The following is a 20699-nucleotide window of genomic DNA, read 5'->3' as shown; positions in this document are numbered from 1 at the left end:
GTATTCTTATTCTAATGTCCCTTTTCTAAAGCTTTCATGTGTGATTCTGCATTGGGAAATACGTCGATGATCCATTCTGCAAAATTATTTTTTTTAAAAAAACTTATTCTTTGCCTTCTGGACTTGGAAACCTCCATGGTTTAGATGTCTGGCTGCAGAGCCAGAAGTTGGGAGTTCGATTCCCCATAGTACATCCCTGACAGGAGCTGGACTCAATCATCCTTAGGGTCCCTTCCCGCTCTGCAGTTCTAATGTGATGATGATAGTTAAGTTTCTTTTCTGGATTAAAGCTCTCAAAACTGCCAGCTATTTGCTTCCTCCATCCATTGCTCCTTCACCATTTCAAGTGAATTTAAAACCCCTGCTGTACAAATATAGTTCCATTCTTGGTCTTGAAACACACTTTGTTAAGCACTCAACATAGCTTAACTTGGCAACATTCCCAAAAACTCAACAATTTGAGGAGAAGCCTAACATCATTCGGATCTCTCCCTATATCATTCTTGAATATCGTACTGCTTTGGTAACTCAGTCTAGGAGTTATTAATGTAGAGAATATTCAGAATGGACCTAGCCCTAGTGATAAGGCTATAGCGAGCTTAAGGAATCCAAGAGACTGAAGACAGATTATGAGCACATTTTATTTCTGTTGTGTATAAAACCCCCTCACAACAGTCCACAAGGCAAATAGAATACATTTACAAAGTGCATGCACATCTCAGAATCCAACTGTTCATGGCATGGAATGGGAATGGGAATGGGAGTAATGCTTCTCAAATGCATGTGGCTGCTCCAGATGTTCCTGGACTTTAGGTCCCATCAGGCCCCACTATTAGTTATTCTGGATGACGGGAACTGCAGTTCAACAGCACCTAAAGGGCCATGCATTGCCACCCTTAATATAGAACTTGGGTTCTCTGTAGAAATAATCCTTCTTGTCTTCCTTCTTTTTATTGGTATTCAGGTCATTCATGACTTTGAATATGTTTACTCTATTAGCTGCTCAACAAAGCACTTGGAATTCACCCTGAAACCATGTGAGGTTTCTACATCCTCTGTTGCATCTTTCATTAAGGTGGTATGGAACTTTCCTCTTTTGCAACAGGAGGTCTTCAGCGTGCCCTCCTGAATGTCCTCTTGATCTCCAGCCTCTTCCAAGGTCACCTCTGCTCTCTGAGTGGCATCTGCTAATGTAGGAGGGACAGATACAGGGAAGAGGGCTGTGTTTTCTGGCAATCCCAGGCAGGGGGCTGCAATGCTCAGGAAATGAATTTGGTCCTCTGCTTATTTCAAAATAGACTTTGGATGATGAAGGATTTATGTGGCCCTCCCCCACCACAGACTTCAAATAAAAAGTACAGAGGTATGTATTTCATTGCTGCTCTCACGCCTCACACCTCTTTCACTGAAGCAAGGATCATTATTGTAAATACTTGTCATCTACATATAAGAGACCACCTTAAATGTAAGTAAGGTGTGTTTGTGTGCCCTATGGATCGCTTGCATTTTGTTGATGCATGCCGCAAAGGGAGAGGTGCTGTTGGATGCTTACGATTAAATACATAGTTCAGTTCTGATAAATAAATTTAAGAGCATGAGAGAAAGCCTGGGAAAGCTGCCCAGTTTGTCACCATTCTGATACCGCTCAGTAGTGTTGGCATAAAAGAGATGCTAGGATTCTGTCCCCTGCCACAGCCAGTGGACAAAATATCACAGAAAGTTTCTGTGTAACAGAGTCTGATGTGCCACATAGCTGAGTCAGCCACGTTCCTGGCCTCTGAAACCTTATGTACTTCTGTAGCTCCAGAGGGTAGGATCAGATGTAATGGATCCAAATTACAAGAAAGTAGATTTTGCTTAAACATTGGAAAGAACATGTTGACAGCAAAATCTGTTTGACAAAGGAATACACTGCTTCAAAGAGTGGTGGACTCTCCTTCATTGGAGGCTTTTAAATAGAGACTAGATGACCACCTGTCAAAGATTTTTAGTTGTGAATTTCCTGCTTCAGCAGGGTGTTGGACTCGGTGATCCTTTGAGTTCCTTCCAGCTCCACGATTCTTTGGTTCTATGATGAAAATGATTTTTTTGGATCATTCTCTGTAGAGAGAACATTGCGGAAAGCTCTTTTCTCACTATCATGGGAACACAGTATCCTCTGCTAGTAGAAGTTACGTAGTTCTGCTTGTCTCTCTGAAGGCTAAATTCTATGTTATGGATTGCCCATTATTAGAAATTGAGACCCATTAAGTGTTCAAGAGCTGTACATACTGCAGATGTTCATTGCTTGAGTAATCATATTTGCAAATGAAGCCCATGTTTACCTCCCGATGGCCATATGCAAAACAAAGCAAGTTAATTGGCAAAATATGGGAAGTCATTCTGACAATAAACTTCTGTTTTTAGTAGTTAGGAAATTTCATGATCTAATGATAGACTATCTGTAATGCATAGTTTGGCCCTGAGGATCCAAGAGTCAACTTGAAGGACACTTCCTTGGAATAATAAAAATGATCCACACATGGGAATACATCATATAATACTCATAATTCACTTTCAGATGTACTCTGTGAACTGTCTGGAAGCAAGAGGAGAAGAAAGCACCTACAATAGCTGTTTCATATATAAGCTAATGTTTCGGTTATCAAATTATAAACATACATGTACAAAACTGCCCAGATCAAAATTTACTTCTTTTGAACTTCATTATGACAAAGACAGTTTGCCAGTGCAATCCTACACAGGTCTTTTGAAAATCACTGGGATGCATGGGGCTTACTCCTAGCTATTGGATGATAGGTAGAGTTTCTTAGACATCCAAGTGTTATAACTGTGATGAATGCTTTTAACCCCTCATTCTGACCAAATACTGTCTCATATTGCCTTCAGTAACCAAGAGAAAGGCATACTTGTGCAATGCAAAATTATGTTTGTCTTCTTGGAAATAAGCCCCGCTGAGTTCGTGGGAGCTTATTTGGGGAGAAATGGCTATAGGATTGTCACTTTGATTGCAAAAAGAAAGTGTAAATCAATATTTTGGAAATATTGGCCCAGTATCAACAGCTGAACACATTCCTGAGGTGTAGTCCATACATTTATTTCCCCAACTGTTTTTCTCAGTGTAGTCACAGAACGTGGAAATTGCTTTTGTTTGTATCAGTAAACAGCAATTCCAGCAACCGACTTGTTGTTGGGGTAACAGGCATATCTATTGAGCTATCCTAAAACATATATGCCCTCCCACTTGCAGAGTCACCCTCATAATATCGTTGTACTACTCAATTTCACCATTGTTATCATTCCTCCAGTGCAGAAGAAGCATCCTGTATGTTTTATCGTCAAAACAAACCTGTGAGGTAAATCAGAGTAGGACCTAGTGACTGACCTGAGGTTGTCTTGAATGTTTCCTGAATGTATGAAATTGTCCTGAATGTATGAAACTGAACCTAGATCTCTCAACTTGGAGTCTAAAATTCTAACTGCTATATCACAGGGGTGCTCTTTTATTAGTAGCTACTTATTTTTATAAATATTCTGCCTTAAAAACATCCATGTGGCACATGCCACATAAAATCTGCAAAAGAAGCCGGTCAATTAAATTTTGTTTAAAAAAATAATAATAGAAAAGCAGCATGCTAATTTTACTGGGGGAAAAAACAACTGCGGCCAAAAAAACATCCCAGTGAGAAAACAGGTCATAGAAGGCACTACGAATTTCCATATATTTATTCGAGTATTAATTCCATCAACTTCTAAAAAAAGAAAATGCCCACCAAGCCTATCAATTTTTACCCTCAAAAGAATGTCATGAGGTAGGTTGCCACTGAGGGTGAGTCAGAGGAGGGAATTGTATTTTTTTTCTTGCCTGGTAATAGTACCAAGAAGAAACTTAAAAAGTGAGAAATACACGCAGCAGGGTTTGGAGGAAAAGCAACAATGTTTATTCAGTTTTATTCTGAGCTGACTGTGGAAGTCTGAAATCTCATTGTTGAAATCATTTCAGGAAAGGAAAAACTGCCCATCAAAGTATTTTCAGTAAAATTAATGGCATTGCTAAAATGAAGAGAAGACTTTCTTAGCATCTTAAATTTGGTGGAGTTGATTTGAAAGCACTCTCCTTACTCTGAAAATGTGCATGCAGTGTCGTGTTTTCATGACACTGGAGTGCTGCACTAGATCTCCCAAATGCTGGAGGAAATTGGGCAGCAGTGTTTGTATGGCAGGTAGAGGCAATGGCATCAATAATGATTTCTTCCAGCCTCTCTCTCTTTATAATATTTATGAAGGCGGGGGGGGGAGCGGAAGGATGAAAATGCACTAATATAACAGTCAGAACTATTTGTATAGTCCTTTCAAGTGTTCAAAAAATTGCATGCATTACATCCCTGGAAGTTAGATCAATCTTATTATCTCAGGTACGTATTGAGGGGGAGGAGGCAGTTACTTAAGCTACAAGAGAGTTGCTTCTCTAAAACTGCTTAGTGTGTTCATCATAGCAAGGCCAGTCCTATCATTAGCCAGATTGAAATGTGCCCCTCAGGAAGCAGATGCTAGAGAGGACAGGAAGTTCAGGTGAGGTTCCACAGGACAGCGCTATGCATCTCTTGAATTAGCCTGCTGCCCTAAGGTGATCGACAGCGAGCATGGAAGCACCATTTGGCCCATTGCTTCAGATAACACCTTGACAGCAAGGTGGTCACATGAAAACAAGGACACGGTTACTGAACAATTATGCAGAAGAGCAAATTTTAGCAGGTATACCTGAAAGAACTGTGTGACCACTCTACCGGAGGGTCCAGTACAGCATGATCAAGTTTCAAACCAGGAGTTTTCTGATCCGCAACTCAGCCTCTATAACCACTATGCCAATTCCCTATATATTAAAAAAAACACACACACAAATATCTGCCACTAAAGTAGATTTCAGAAAGCCAGACTTGCCTTCCTAAAGGCCAAGTGTGGGAACTGGTTTGGCCTACATATCTGTACATATGTGGGGCAAGTTGAGGAACTGCATTAATGCTGTATCTGTTTTATCCCAATCAATATTTCAAGCATAGACAAAGTCACAGTGGAGACTGGCGTTTTGTTTTGATTTGTTTGAGGGATAAAATGAAAAGGCCAAGTTACTGCTATTATTGCTGAAGCAAAAAGTTGCAGGAGGGGAAGGAATCACTGGAGCAAACATCAAGCCGTGCCCTTATAAAAGTGATGCTGCACTCCAGCCTCATGCCAGTGGTGAACTGTATCCAAGCATTAAATATAATAGTTGTCTTGCACATATCATTGAGCATAATGCATGCAGCGATCAGAAGCCCCCCCCCTCGCACAAGTCTTCTGTTATATCATAGTCGTATTATTTCCTAACCAAAAGATAACAGATCAATATACTATGGAGTTTACAAGGAAGTGAAATGCCTTTGAAGGATTGTCATATTGTGGCTTCATGATGAAATTGGTCACAGGAAACCATGGCAAAACACAGCTGGTAATTCTACTGAAAAAACTCAGAACACATTGAAAAGATTTAAAATATTGTAAGGAATGGTTCCCTAAATTATGAGTGGACTGTGGAATACATGTTCATTTGAACTCATTAGGCAAGTTTATTAACTTTAACCCCAATGAAAGCCAAACAAAATTAAAATGGTAGCTTAACTTGATTAGGTCCTAATTCATTTAACATTTAGGCACAGCTTCTGTTGTTTCAGTTTATATGTTTTATTGGTGTTGTAACCAGCAGTGGAGCTGCATAAAGGTTCCAGGCCGTGGCTAGGAGAAGGACATGGGGAGTTGATCATGAAACAACTACTGTACAAGGGAGGGGGCTCCTTTGTTATAAAATCCTTGGTCCTAGTGTGACATTACCATTAGCATATGGAATCAGCCAGAAACAAAGTGCAGATTGAGAGGGGGTCAAGAGGGAGAGAGACTTGCAAGCAGATACGCCTTCATAGAGATGATTAGTACCCTTGATCTAACAGCCAATATTTGTAGCTACTTAATTGCTGCACTTTATTATTGTGTTATGACAGTGTCCTGTAATTGGAATAAAGATCTCTCTCCTTATTAATATTTTCCAATTCAGACAAACAATTCACGGTGTTTTAAAGGATGAGTGAACAATGTAAGCCTGCTGGGGGCAGGCAGAAGGAAAAGGGGAAGACGGAGGCAGATCAATGACAATACTGAATTGCATAGGTAGCAAAAGCCATGTTTTAGATTGTTGTCTATCATAGTATGTCCAGATGTGTTGGATTAAAACTTCTAACATCCCCCACTAGTAATTAAATTGTGGGATTTGTAGTTCCAGGCATCTGAAAAGTGCCAAGTTCAAGAGACAAGTTTAAACTACAAAAAGAACCACTTTAAAGGATCAAACAACAAAATGCCACTAGGGGGACCAGAAATGACAATTTTTAGCCACTGCTGGCTCTGCTGTTAGTTAAAGTGATGCAGTTGCCTCAGGTGACAGACTGCAGGAAGCAAAAAAGTCACCACTCCAAGGTTGGAAAACCAGATGTGTTTCAGTAGGAGCTAAGACGACCTATGAAGGAACTGATGACAGGCAGAGAGTACTAATGTCTCCTGCCCATCCTTCCAGAACCAAAGGAGATGAAATAAGTGAGATTTTTTTGTGTGTTGAAGGAAGTCAGTTGTTGCTGGATCACTGTCTCGAGGAGGAAGCAGAGCTAAGCGATCTCTGCAGGAAATTCTTTAGCACTTTGTGTTCTCCTGGAAGTATGATGTGCAACCAAAATCAGCCAGAATGCTGACACCATCAGATCTCATTTTATGCTCATCCTCTACATATGTGTAAATAAATCTTAAATTACAGGAACACCATAAGTCTTCAATGAATTCCTTCTAAGGAAACTGAACTATAGGTAAGCCCCTGAAGCACCTCAGGACTCAAAAATGGCATAAACCCATGTAATAATATATAATAATAATCTTAGAACTGCAGAGACGGAAGGCACCCTGTGGATCATCTAGTCCAGCCCCTGTCAAGGAGGCACAGTGGGGAATCGAACTCTCAACCTTTGACTCTGCAGGGAGAGACTTAAACCACTTAAAACATTAACTAAACTATCCAGCAGTTCACATTATTTTTAAAAACCTCAAAATCACAGTGAATTTTTTTACTGGCATCCTTCTGTGCTTCTTCCCCCTTAAATGTTAAGAAAGAAGAAGAAGCTGGAGTTACCACATTTCCCTGAAAATAAGACAGGGTCTTATATTAATTTTTGCTCCAAAAAACACATTAGGGCTTATTTTCAGGGGATGTTTTATTTTACAGTCAAGTCATCATCTTCTGTTTGCTGCACAATGGTGGAGGGCAGAGTTTCACTTAACTGGGGCTTATTTTGGGGGGCAGGGCTTATATTACGAGCATCCTGAAAAATCATACTAGGGCTTATTTTTGGGTTAGGTCTTATTTTCAGGGAAACAGGGTAGACTCAGAGGTAGCCTCACTGAAATCTTGACAACTGAATGCTGATGTCAAGTCATTCAGACAGGATAATTTTAATATTTTTCTCACATTGCCATGAGTATTGGTCCATCTTCATTTCATCAATTTTGTCTATTACATTTACATCTTACATTTTTTTTCCATTTCTTCAAGTGGCACACCTGCTTCCCTTATTCTGTTTAATCCTCATAACACCCCTGTGGGATCAGTTAGACTGAGACTGAAGGTCCTGGAACAGAATTCCAGAATCACTATTACTCATATTTTCTTTTTTCTACACCGGCACCAAATGACAATCCTGCCTAATAAATAGCTTTCTCTTTGCTGAGTGAAAGCGATTTATCAAGTGGCTACAATCCAGCAGAGTTTAGGCACACTTAATCCCATTGAACTAACGGAGTAGAAGCACACCTAACCCTTTCCTGGATTATAGCCATTAGTTATGCACTGCCAAATTGAATGTGCATGCAAAGGTACTTGCTTGTTGAATGTTTAATGAAAAGAAAGGAATATTCTTCATTGAAAAGCTATCTGGCCATGGACACTAAAGCAGCAAGTCCATTTGGACAGGCAGTAATTACTACAGGCTTCTTGTGCAGTTTACAGATATCAGCTGTGTTGATTAATTTGCTAAGGCCTCCAGCTGAAAGGATCTACAGATCTTCCACGTGGGGAAAAAGTTCCATCTGGCTTTTCCCCAGTGTATCCCAGTTTGTCACAAAGAGCAGAGGGCATACCAAGATTTGTGATGAAACTTCACCACTTCTCTGGAGAAAGTCCTAAAATGCTTTCAGTGAATATTCAAGAAATGATTTCTATGTTGCAGCTTCTCTTCTAGAAACTGTTCTTGTCATATGTGTTTCCGTACTAATTGATTGTGAACTAAACGCCTCCAATCAAGAAGCCTGATCACTGAAATGAACTTCACGGAAAAGCACCTTACCCCTATACATCACACCCGGGACAAACCCAAATAAAAATAACATGTACTTTCAGGGAGAGACAAAAAACACATACATTCATAGATTTCACCATTAGACTTACCAAGACAAGCCTTGTATCATATGGCTGGTGGGTAAAACACCAGTGCCATCAGTGACAAATCAGGCGCATTACATAGATCATGTGCTCCATCAACAAAAGCCCTAGATTCTTCAGCACTCACCAACCAAGGGAACCATTCATCAGCTAACATTGGCAAGAAGATGGCACAGTCAACAAAAGAATTGTTTCATTTGCAAGCATGACTTGAATCATTGGCTGATGATCTTTCTGCCCCTCTATTAATTTACTGGATTTTAGGATAAGGAGGGTAAAAGTGCCACTCCCAGATTTTGTTACCATTGGCTGAGCTGACTAGAGCTGATGGGAATTGCAATCCACTCCAACAACATTCCTATGACTACACTTTGTCCACATGTGATCTAGCACCTCGTATGAAAGGTAGGGTTGCCAGATCCCAGACTCAGACTCTGAGTTTTATCCTCTGGATAGGCTCTGACCTTGAAATCTAAGGCAGCTCTGATCGGGTTTCAAACCTATATAGTGCAGTGCAGATCACCAGGTGAACTCACTTTTGTCCCCTCTGTGGTTTAGCTAATAGTGCTCTTTTTCCCATTAAGAATATATTTGCTTCCCACTTCAAGATTTTAGGAGCGAGACCTTCAGAAACATTATTACATTGGCCTGTCAATTCATCATTGTTTCTCTGTTCTTCTGTTGCATATGGTTCATTATATAATTGTCATTGAGGCATTGGCCCCATAACAGCATGCCTCACAAAGACATATCTAGGTTTCAGAAAGAGGACTCCATGCAGTTGACAATGGAGCAGAAGCAATATATAAAATGAGTACAGGCATTAAAATATAAAACACACCAATAAAAGTATGTGAGATATACACATCAGATACAGAAATATCAGACATACACTGTACACATCAGTACATGAGACAGCCACTCACTATCTCGCGAACTGAAAGCACTCTGGTATCAAATGTCCCCCGATCAAGCACATGGAAAATTAGAGAAGGTCTCCCTTTGATGTCTTTGCCTTCCACAAACAAGGATTCTGTTCCGTTTCCAACATGGGACCTTTCATGTTTGGTCTAGCAATAGAACAGTATCACAAAACTTGTTCCTCATACCACACTATATATTATTGAGATTAGCTGTAAAAGCTAAATGGAAGCATCTTCATTCTGCTACTTCTCTCCTACCTTATAGTGAGCAAACGAATCAAGATGCTCACACTCAGTCTTCCTTTCCACATAACAACATTAGTGGCATTTCCAAATTTCCACTCAACCTCTTCGGTAACATAATTTTCCAGTCCCTGCGAGACCTACCTTCACAAATTCAATCTAAAAATAATCAATGGATTCTAATATGATTAAACCTAAAAATAAGCCTTCCTGTGTTATCTTGTGTACTAAAAACACTTTCTGAAGTCCATCCAGTTTATTTCTTCCCTTTGGCAGCTGATGCATCTGTTTGGCTTGTTTACCACCCATGCTATGTCAGAAATGATTGCCTGAGAGCAGGTTTCTCATTGTTGTCCTTTAGGAGGCCTGTCACCAGCAGCTTAAATTAAATCTCATTTAGTGAGAACTAATGCAGCTGTAACAGGCCAGCTCAGGTCAGGCCTAACCCCAGAGATTTACAAGAGGACTACTTGAAACATTTTGCATAGTTTAACAAAACATTACTGTCTACACATCGTGACACATTTACAAGATCCTGAATATAGTGCTACAGCCAGTGCCTGGTTAAAGTTAAACATTCCAGTTTTCTAACATACTGTTTGCTATTCCTGTTGTGGGATATGTAAACAGCCAAATGATTGACACATACTAAATTAAGTATAGGATAGCAATTCCTTGATCATTCTTAGGTCCCCAACTGTTACCCACAATCCTAAATTTTCAGAGCTCAGAGTGATGTTCAGCTACATTGAAGTAACTGAAAGTGAACTACATGGACCCACAACTATTTGTTTAACAACATGAATGACTAGACAACATGTTCCATCAGCCTTTCCCCATCTGGGGCCCTCAGAAATGTTGAACTATAGTGTCCATCATAAAGGAGTTCAACATACCAGAAAGACACCAGCTTGGATAAGATTCTGATGTGGCATTCACTTTTTTTAAAAAAAAATGTATAATTGACCACACAAAGAGAAACCATCCAGCAGGACACACACAGAGAGACCCCCCACCTGCAGTGTGCTTCCAGGCTGGTTCAGGCCACTTCACCAAATTTCTGCAGAAGATTTCAATTTTTGCCACAAATGTTCTTGATACTGGAGCTGCAAAGCAGGGTTGGAGCACTGTGCCCTTCCAGATGTTTCTGGTCTACAATTCCCAGCCAGCCTAGCCAGTGATAAAGGGTTATAGGAGCTGCAATGGATGATGGCCCCAGTTGTAAAGGGAGACACACAATACACAGGAAGAGAAGGGGCTCAGGGCCACATATATAGGAATCCTCACATGTGCAGAGAGTACTGTGTAATGCACACATTAAGGCATGTCCAGACAAGGGGCAGTCCATTCCCTTCTGTTTGAATTTTGTTTGATTGCAATTTTAGCAAAACAGGCCTTGTTATAGGGTTACTATAACAATTTATGTACTTCCTCTCTTCTATGAGCAATGAGAAGTTCAAAGGGCAATGCTTACTCTGTTTGGATTATGGAGTACTTAAGTAATTTCTGTAATATTTGAGTTTATTTACTGACATACCAGTTGAGCACTGGTGGAGAAAGGTAACATAAGAGCACTACTAAGCAGCAGCAATTCATGTGTTGTACACGAGACCCCTAAGTAGCATTTTTCAGAGCTTATAAGGTACAGCTTATATCTCATATTAAGCCAGCGGAAAGATTGCAAGAACTGAAATTGTTCCTCTAGAGTCTGCACAGCTGTGAGCATAAGTGACTAAAATGACGTGTAGCTGATTGTGATCATCAATTCTGTCATGTTTTGTGGCACATTGTTTGCAAAGCCTTGAGCAACAGGTTGTGCAGGTGGGTTGAAAATATTGGATCTGACTCTCGTATAAAGATCAAAACAGGATTCCCACAAGTGGTAGGACTTTTGTGCTAATGCAGGATCAGCCCTGTCTTGAGGTAGACTCTGGTGGCCAGGTGTGATGAGCAGCAAATTTGCACCCCTCCTGCCTTAACTACCACCCACCTTTCCTAGGCCCCTTTACACGGCTCATCTTACTTGATTACAAAGTAGTGATAGCAGTAGATGGGTAGTCAACGGCCACTAACCTCAAACATCTGCAAGGAAAGAAATGGCTGCCAAATGGGGCCCTAGCAACGGCTGTGCTTGCCCTTCAACCTCAAGTGGCAGAAGAGCTTGGGCCATCAGCCTTGTACTCACAGAACACCACCGCTGGATACTGTCCTGTGGCACCTATCCCTATCCAGCAATTTCTTAGCTATTGAGAAAGCATTCTCAGCCAGGCTGCTCCACCAAACACATTTCCCTCCCTTTTAACACTCTTTCCTTGGTTTTATTGTGTTTCTTCTCTTCTCTTTTTCCCCCCTTCTTTTCATTGTTCCAGAACATTCCTTTAAATTTGCCAAAGGCTCTGGGTGGCACAAGCAAAATCTCAGACCATTAAGGAAATTTAGGCAATTTCTCAAGGCCAAGCAAATCCTGTCTTGGGTAACCAGATGAAAAAGAGAAGAAGGTTCCTTTAATATTACCTTTGCTAGTTGTGTGGAAGAGAACATTTCAGCAGGTGTAGTCTGTTTTAAAAGCTGCACAGGCTGGAATTTCCTTCTCAAGCAACTATTAAAGGTATAGGGAACCTATGCTCTCTTTTTATATGGCACCCCATCCCTGTTGAAACCTAGACTCCTTTACAGCAACAAAACTATTATATGTTATAACAGTATACCCTAGTGCCTGTCACAGTACTACTAAAAGAATACTAATAAGGTACCCTGAAGCAGTACTTCGAAGTATTCAGAGCATTTCTGGACATGATTAATTTGTGTCACCTGTGTACAGCTGTTAATGCAGAGCTTGAAAATGTCATTTTGGGGGCCATAACTGCCAGTACAGCTATTGGCCATGCTGGTTATAGAATTCTGGGAACCCGGAGTCTCAAAAGGTAGCTTTTCTGAGTTCTGTGAAATGCAAATACTCTGAGTGGACAGGTGCAGTGCTAGAAAGCAAATCATTGGATCGGTTCTATAGGGATAGCTTCCACAAAGTTTCCCATGAACTTTGGATGGATTCCCATGATCCAAACAATTATTTTTTGCACCCACTAGGAGCCTGTGTACCTTTATTCTTTAAACAGCACTCTTGCTGAGCCCCAGGGTAAGCCATCCTTCCTAACTGGGGAGAAGACCAAAGCATCGGTGACATGGTATGCCATGACAGGAGGCTGGGGTTACTGTTCAAAGTGAAAAATGCTGCTGGGCACATACAAAGCTGGTGGGCTTGCCTAAAGTAGCTCTGAAAACAAACAGACCACTTCAAAGAGTTTATTTCTGTTCTTGACATACAGGATCTTTGTATTTCCAGCCCAATAATTTAATTTATGTGAAGATTAGTAGTTCCCAGCTTTGTTTTTCTTACTGTGACAGGCAAGGAAACGAACACTAATGAGATTTGTGTGAGCAACGGGGTGGTCTATGCATGGGGAGAAGTATTCTTTTCCTCAAGGTTGACAGACAAGGTAGCAGATGAGCACAGCTGAGCCCAGTGATGGCAAATTGGTAGAGACAGAAGCGGGTATGAAACAGCATTAATTTAAATAACCATGCCTTTCAATCTTCCTGAATCTCTCTTCAAGCATTTACCATATCCATATATCTTATGACAAGGGTCCTGTACCTTTTATAACTGATGTCACACCAACCACTCAGTCAAAAAATGTGATCCCACCATGACAGAAACAAAAAAACCCCACTGTTTTACAGAAAAGACCTGTATATGTTCATTTACACATTCTGATATTTTTGTGGTGAGTTTTAAGGACATAAAAGGTTGCAACAGCACAAGTAAGCAGAAGTAGTAATTCCATTAGTAGCTGACAACCATCATAATATAATTTCCTACTGTGGTGACTATAAAGCAAAAAAGATCATAAATGGGAAAGGTGCAGAAATATTATTGGGAATAAGTGTCATTACTGTGACTAAACACATACAAAAATAATGATTCCATTGGTAATTAGAAATGACAACCCACATCTAGTACCACAGACTGAGAATCACTCTTTGAGGAAATGCTACTAGAGATCAAATTTCTTACCATATACCACATTTCCCAGCAAATACCATTCCTTAAGAAATGCCACTGTTTTTACCACATACAACACTCTTCCCTCTATACACTGTCACTACCCCGTCTTCTGCTTTCTTCCTGCCTTTTCTCCTCCTTTCTGACATGCTCATCCTCTAGGATGTCATGGGAGATTACGGCAGAAAAGAGTAGGAAGAAGATTAGTGGTGAGAATAGGAAACAAGACTTATAGGAAAGCTCAGAAGCATGTCTTGCCTTAGATAGCTTCAAGATGAGTTGCATAATCCTATGCACTTTTATTTGGAAACATTATATTAGAGATAATATTCTGCAATCTGAAATATGAAGGAGGTTCTGCAGAATACTAAGCCTTATACCCATATGAATAAACTGAAAGCACACAACAAGGCTTGTCCCAGTTTTCTAACTTTGGTTGCAGAACCACTACTGATCTGTTGATGTATTGCCATTGTTTTTCGTTCTGGATAAGAATGTACTCCCATAGGTATTATGAGGGCTGCCATAAAATACAATCTGCCTTGAAGTGCCTGCCAGAAGCAAATGCAATAAAGCTGCAGGCAAGCCCATTGACTTAACCTTTTAAAATAAATTATAGGTTTTTAATAGAACATGAGTCTGCAATATCATGGATAAATGTTAGCCTTCTTTACCCCCAGTTGAAATTAAACTAAATATTGCCATGATTAACTGAAAAATCAATATGTTTCTTCATATAAAACCATAGGTACATCAAGCTGTAACTATTTAAGGGCCCCTGGTGTATGTTTGATGACCATTTCTCTCCTAATAGAATGGTCTGCTGCTTGAGATGCCCATTTCATGAACATTGGTCCCACGACACCATTTTTATTTCTCTCAAAGTACAAGCCAGTTCTAATCCTTACTTCTCCAGCAATAGTCATTGGTTGGACCAATAAGTAGCTAAACAATCTGCATATAATCTAGTTTTAAAATTTAAAATAAAATCAACCAACCAAAGGCATGTGGTCAGAGTAAAATGAAAGACTGACTTGCAAAACCCAGTTGAAGTTTTCTGCACGTGTAAAGGCTTTCACAAAAAGCAGTATGTGTATTTTCTGGGCTGCCTCTCACACAACCAGTCACACAAGCAGTTGCTTAACTAGAGGACAATTCAGACTGTAACAAACAACCAGAAAACAGCTCCCATCATTTATACGTTTCCCTCTATACCAGTGGTTCCCAACCTTGGGTCCCCATATGCTCTTTGACTACAAATCCCAGAAATCCTGGCCAGAACAGCTAGTGGTGAAGGCTTCTGGGAGTTTTAGTCCAAGAACATCAGGGGAACCACAGCCCTACACAAATCAAAAAAGCAGGATTCTTGTCAAAGGATACCTACCACTTCAGGAACAAACCCTGTGTCACAGTTATTGCATGCAACTGCCTCTCTGCATTTTAATTACCTTCAAATATATGTCTGAAGCCCTTAACTGGATTGAGACCACTACCAAGTAGAGGGAAGGTTTAAGCTCCATGCCCTGATATTCATACCCCAATATAAGGCATTCCCCCCCCCCTTTTAAAAGCTCAGTGGAGCCTCTCCCTTAATCAAAACCATACATGGAGGGGTGGAAATACTGGAAGGTGAATGCATGGGGATGTTGAAAGTTCCCCTTCTTGTGCACAGTGGCCTCAATTCCTTGCACTTCCTTGTATTTAAAAAGTAAAGGGACAGGTGCATGACATATTTTCAGAACATATTTTAGAACATGTAGTTGGGACTTTAGGCATATGCCATCATGGAATAGCTGGGGTGAAGGGTAAGAACATTATCAAATCCAGTGCCAGCCCTGTTTTGATGCCTCGTGAGGAGTTGCCTCTGGCAGTGTAGTACTAGGGGCAACAAGAACGTCTCTTTCCAGCAGCACTGACAAAGGTCCATGTTAAATGCACAGGAGCCACAAAGGAAGTAGGAAAGTAAGGCATCCCTCCTCATCTCTTGCCCCAGAAGATGGCAGCACTGGTGGCAGCAAAGGTAGCATCTCCTTAGCAGTGGAAGAGCAGGAGCAGGAGGAAGCAGCTCTGTTCCAAAGGCAAAGATGGGAACACTGAAGAGGAGAATGGGATAATGAGTGCCAGGAGTGACCACGGCAATGTTGACATTCGGTGAGCAAGAGCAGATAATGGTGCTCTAGACATACATTACCTGCACACTTGTCCTCTTCTCTCACCACCACAGGAAAAGAAAGCCCCATGCCTCCCATCAAAGGCCTCTCCACAGCTGGCTACTTCTTCAATCATTCTGCTCTAAAAGGGTCCTCAGAGATAAAATACTGTCAGAGGGGCAACTGGAGAAAAATTACATGCCCTCCAGCAGTACTGCCAGCCTCACTGCTCCTCTTCATCTCCTCCTCCTCTCTCCTCCAGTCTCCGTAACAGAGCTTTGGGTGTTCCCACTTTCTCATCCTCCTGCCCTGGTGATATTGAGGGCTATCTTGTTGCTGCTGCTGCATCTTCTTCAAACAGCAGAGAATGAGTAAATCCATCCATTTCCATCAGAGCAAGGTGGAGTGCTGCTCAGCTGTGTTGCCCTATGATCTCAAGCATGTGTGCATACGCATGACAGATGTGGGGACAGTCCCACATGATGCCATGGTGCCCTACACAAGATAGACATCTGAGCTTCCTGTCTTCCACCTCATGGGGTGGAAAAGCTTGAACTATTTCTAATCAAATCCAAAGCATGATTTTTGACGTAACTTCCTACTCATCCTCTGTACACTCACACACATTATCTCACTATGGATTGCATGTCTCTTGGTAGGTTAGATATATGCCTAAGGTATTTGGCAAACAAGTTGGAGGAGAGATATGTAGCAAGACATCCTGGGGTTCAGCACAGTGGTCCACAACCAGGAATCTCACCAGGAGCTAAGTTAGTCCAAGAAATTATTCCAGAGGGAAGAGGTATGTAACCAGAACCTGGAAGTTGCCCCTCTTCCTGACTGCAAGATCTATCATTCTATGCTGTGGCTATGCTGGCTAGGCCTGATGGGCTTTGCAGGTGAGAAACATCTAGATGACCACAGCTGTTATAGGTTAATTTCTGGTACTGGCGATGGTATGGTTATTAGACTTGTACATCTGATGGCACCACATTTGAGAAGGCTGATCTAGATCCACCTTCTGGTAAAACTGCACAACTCTTAGTTTCCTTCCTTATACATGAGATATTGTAGGACACAGAACAGGAAATTGGTCTATGTTTCTGAGTACCTTAATGCTCAACATCACCAAACAGTGGTTCCAGTTATAACTTGAGTCATATCATATGGAATCCTAATGGCTGCAGCACTTGGGGACACATTTTAATTATATGTTTATCAATGAAACCAAATTGAGTTTTCATTCTAGATATTGAAGAAGTCCAAGAAAAGGACCAGATGCATAAGTGCCAAAGATACACTGACTGATATGTGTTGCAATTTTCTACAGAACAGAAAATTAGACTGTTAGTAATCTACAGTAATTGGTATCTCTGCAATACCTTGAAAATGTCATTGCTGCTTTTCCATTACTTCTCTTAATCGAATGGATGCCACAAAATGTCCTTATTAATATGCCAGAGTGAGAGCAGTAACTTTATCCTGTATTTTGATCTAAAAGGTCACAGCAACAATTAAACGGAAGTGAAAGATATTTTTATCATAGATGCCATTAGGTGAACAATTATGGACTGCACTTGCTTTATGAATAAAAAAATCATTTATTCTCCTGAAATCTACATTGCAAAATAGGGCAATTGCCCAAACTTTATTAAAGTTCAAATTTTGTTAAAAATGTTTTAACTCTCAAGGGGCTGGGGGTATGTGTTTCTTTTCTTTTTGCAGAACATGAACAGTCAATATTTTCGCCCTGAAGTACTTGCATGTGAGACTAGTGAACTTAAGAGCTTCTGGGAAAAGACAATTGAGAAACAAACTCAACATTTGGAAGCTGAAAAACACCGGAAACAAAGAAGTGCACTGGACAAGTGAGTACGTTGTTTTATAACACAGTATTTCCTTTGGCAAGGTTTTAAAGCTTATACTGTATATGAAAACACATGGAATGAATGTATATGGCTGAGATTCCAGGGATCCAAAAATAGGAACAGTTGCTTGCTCGTTCTGCTGCTTCCTGTGCTTAGGGCCAGACAAGATCACCTGGAACATGTGTGGATGAAGCAGTTACATCTATGCAGGCTTGGGCAAGCTGTATAGCTCCAGAGTGCCATCAGGAGGACTGGTAAACCACTTCTGAGTACTTTATACCTAGAAAACTCTGGGAGAGTCACACTGTATTTCAAAGATACATGTAAACAGACTGTGGGCCTTGAGTTAGGCTAACATGGGCCAACCTGACCTTCCTAGTAGAGTTAGGGGGCTGTTACAAGAAAAGCTCTGCCCTGTTCACCAGTCAACCTGAACTTTGGTAGGACTTACATACCATAAATCCTATAATGAAAAATTTAGATAATAAATTGATGTAATGGTGATCAAAGTGGAGAGGATATTCCATGTGAACATCCTCCAAAGACTTCTTTAAAAATGAGATTGCTAGTGTTTAACAATGTTGTTCTTGCTAATCAGTTCATATGTTGACCACACATCTTTCTTCTCATTAGACTCAGAAATGAATGGCGAGAAAGGCTGGAAAAAAGATTAAAAATGCTCCAAGAACAGGATGAGAAGGAAGAATCCCCTAAATGAAGAGAACATCATGCTTTTTAGTGTGTTTGGTAGTAATGGCTTAAATTAAAAGAAGAAAGTTTGTGTTGAGGCAAAACTGTCACATCTGGCTTGCATTCATTTAGAAATTTCACTGAGTTTTTATGGGAGCTATCTGAATGTACTATGGTCTGATTACTTATTTGGCAAGTTCGTCTTCAAACTATCAAACAGTTTCGCTTTTACATTTTCCCCACAGCTTTCTTATTAATTGTCTGAAATGCTATCCTGACTGTTAATTCTTCTTGTTGAAATTGTGAGATTGTGAGGTTGTAGATTTTAACATTCATTATGACCCTAGGTGGTAAACTGCCCGCTTGATTGTTTTTCACATACTTCTGATATGCCATTTTACAGCTTTTCATCAAAATTATATACAGCCACAGATATGTTCCTCAAAGAAATTATTCACTCATGGCCTTTTAAGGTGAAGAGTCTAGTCAGCACTTCCTTCACTCAATTTGAGTTTAACATATCTCCATGGTCACCACCACTAACTAGATAAGCATGTGGTCTTCAAGAACAGCTGTAGATCCTATGTTTTGAAATATATCCCTTTACAATATTGAATAGCATGAGCTAAATGTATGCTAGTTCCAATCCCATTCAAATGATTATTAATAACTAATTACTTATATATTTCTTTGAGTTCAGTGGGTCTACTCTTAGCACAGGAGATAAAGCACCAACCATGAGGCACCCAAAACTTTGTCTTTCAGCAGAAGAAAATTTTTGGAGATCTTAGCAAGAATGGCAAACATGTTGCCACACTTGCTACCAGCCATCTGATGCCATCTTAGGTTGTCCTCTCTTTCTGTGCTTAGTAATAGAGCCAATCCTGTTCAATGGTCAAAAAATGCAAGAACTTCAGTGAAGACCAGCAGATGTGCCACTCAGTGTGTTACTCATAACAACACTCAGTGGCCTAAATCCAGCTATTGATTCAGACTATATTGGCCCATTGAATCAATGGGATTTTCCTAAGTGTGGAACTACCAACCATTCAGCCATTGATTTAAGAAGTCTTCCTTAGATGAGACCAGCAATTAGGTCTAAACAAGTAAATCTCGGCACAGTGTACAAACTGCCTTGGCTATGACATCCTGTTTGTTTATGCTTACCCATATATTATAATAACCATACAGTATTATGCTTATTCTTCGGTGTTGGGTGCCCCAATGGTTATTTAATTCATCTAAATAATCACTTGAAGTTATTTCACCTGCTGAAGAATATGGCACTGTGAAGATATGCCCTAAGAATTGTGGGGACGATCCCTAAGACTTCTTCATAAGGCTGTTTATGTTGTCCAACTTTTTACACCATGAACATCCAATGTGCCATGATCAGAAACAGAATAATATCATGAAGCCAACAACTGTTAAAAGTGACTAGCCAAGAATTCTGGTAGCAGCCAATCTTCTCAACTGGCATGTTTTAGACAGGATGCTATTAATACTGCTCTGTCCAATGCGTTGACAAATATATTTATTTAATTTTATTTTTATTTAGAATATTTTGTCACCTATTTCCTTTAAAAGGACCCAGAAATGTTCTCCCTTCCTTCTGAGGTACATAATTCCTTGTTCTCTTCATTTTAGACTGGAGTTAAGAGATCACACTTTTCAAAAAGTCTGTAAAAATGAACTTCCTTTTCTAGATCATCATGACCAAATCCAAATATGCACAAGTCAAAATCTCTTTTGTTGGAAAAGCACCTTCTCCCCTCAACTCCAGGTTTCTTCCTCTTGCACTCTAGTTTTTAATGGGCAGTTTTCCTGTGCCAAATAGGAGACTTTTCTAACAACTAAACACATACATGCTAGAAATATACCTGTATTTTGCAGTTTTTTGACTATGTGTTTCTATACTGTTCCATAGCCTCTTGGTTATACAGTTATTCCTAACCAAAGGCATTTACTAAATAAATAATAGGAAAACAGATTATTGTGTGGTGAGTTTTATGTTTTGTGAGAGTCTTTTGCGCATTCAACAAGCTGTACAAGCAGTGGGGGGGAAATCTTATGGTGTTCACACTCCCATGAATCTTTATGGCAGAAATTATTGGTAAAATTATGCTATGTAGACACAGTTCCTCTTTCCAATGTTAGAATCTTGCCGGTATTTCTGTTTCTTGTCACTGGAAACTCAACTATATCTACAACTTCTTTTCTGCTTGTTAGAAGCATGGGTGGTATTTTTAA

At 40.2% G+C, this 20699-nt stretch overlaps 1 protein-coding gene across 1 annotated transcript; it reads left to right on the top strand.

Annotated features, from left to right (window-relative positions):
• The first annotated feature begins 1364 nt into the window (after positions 1-1364).
• Positions 1365-20439, top strand: LOC140704884 (protein FAM240B). Its single transcript, XM_072992349.2, has 3 exons — positions 1365-1465; positions 17617-17759; positions 18393-20439. The coding sequence occupies exons 2-3, from the start codon at positions 17620-17622 to the stop codon at positions 18475-18477; spliced, it is 225 nt and encodes a 74-aa protein (XP_072848450.1). The 5' UTR covers positions 1365-1465; positions 17617-17619; the 3' UTR covers positions 18478-20439.
• Positions 20440-20699: the final 260 nt, after the last annotated feature.

The sequence above is a fragment of the Pogona vitticeps genome, chromosome 2, assembly GCF_051106095.1.
Source record: "Pogona vitticeps strain Pit_001003342236 chromosome 2, PviZW2.1, whole genome shotgun sequence".
NCBI lineage: Eukaryota > Metazoa > Chordata > Lepidosauria > Squamata > Agamidae > Pogona > Pogona vitticeps.
Note: the sequence above shows the minus strand (reverse complement) of the source record. Positions and strands in the feature narration are given on the sequence as shown.

Excerpts from the sequence above, each read along its gene's own strand:
- LOC140704884 (XM_072992349.2), top strand. The coding sequence starts at position 17,620 with ATGAACAGTCAATATTTTCGCCCTGAAGTACTTGCATGTGAGACTAGT. Across the intron at positions 17,760-18,392 it reads CAAAGAAGTGCACTGGACAA|ACTCAGAAATGAATGGCGAG; the intron begins GTGAGTACGTTG and ends TCTTCTCATTAG.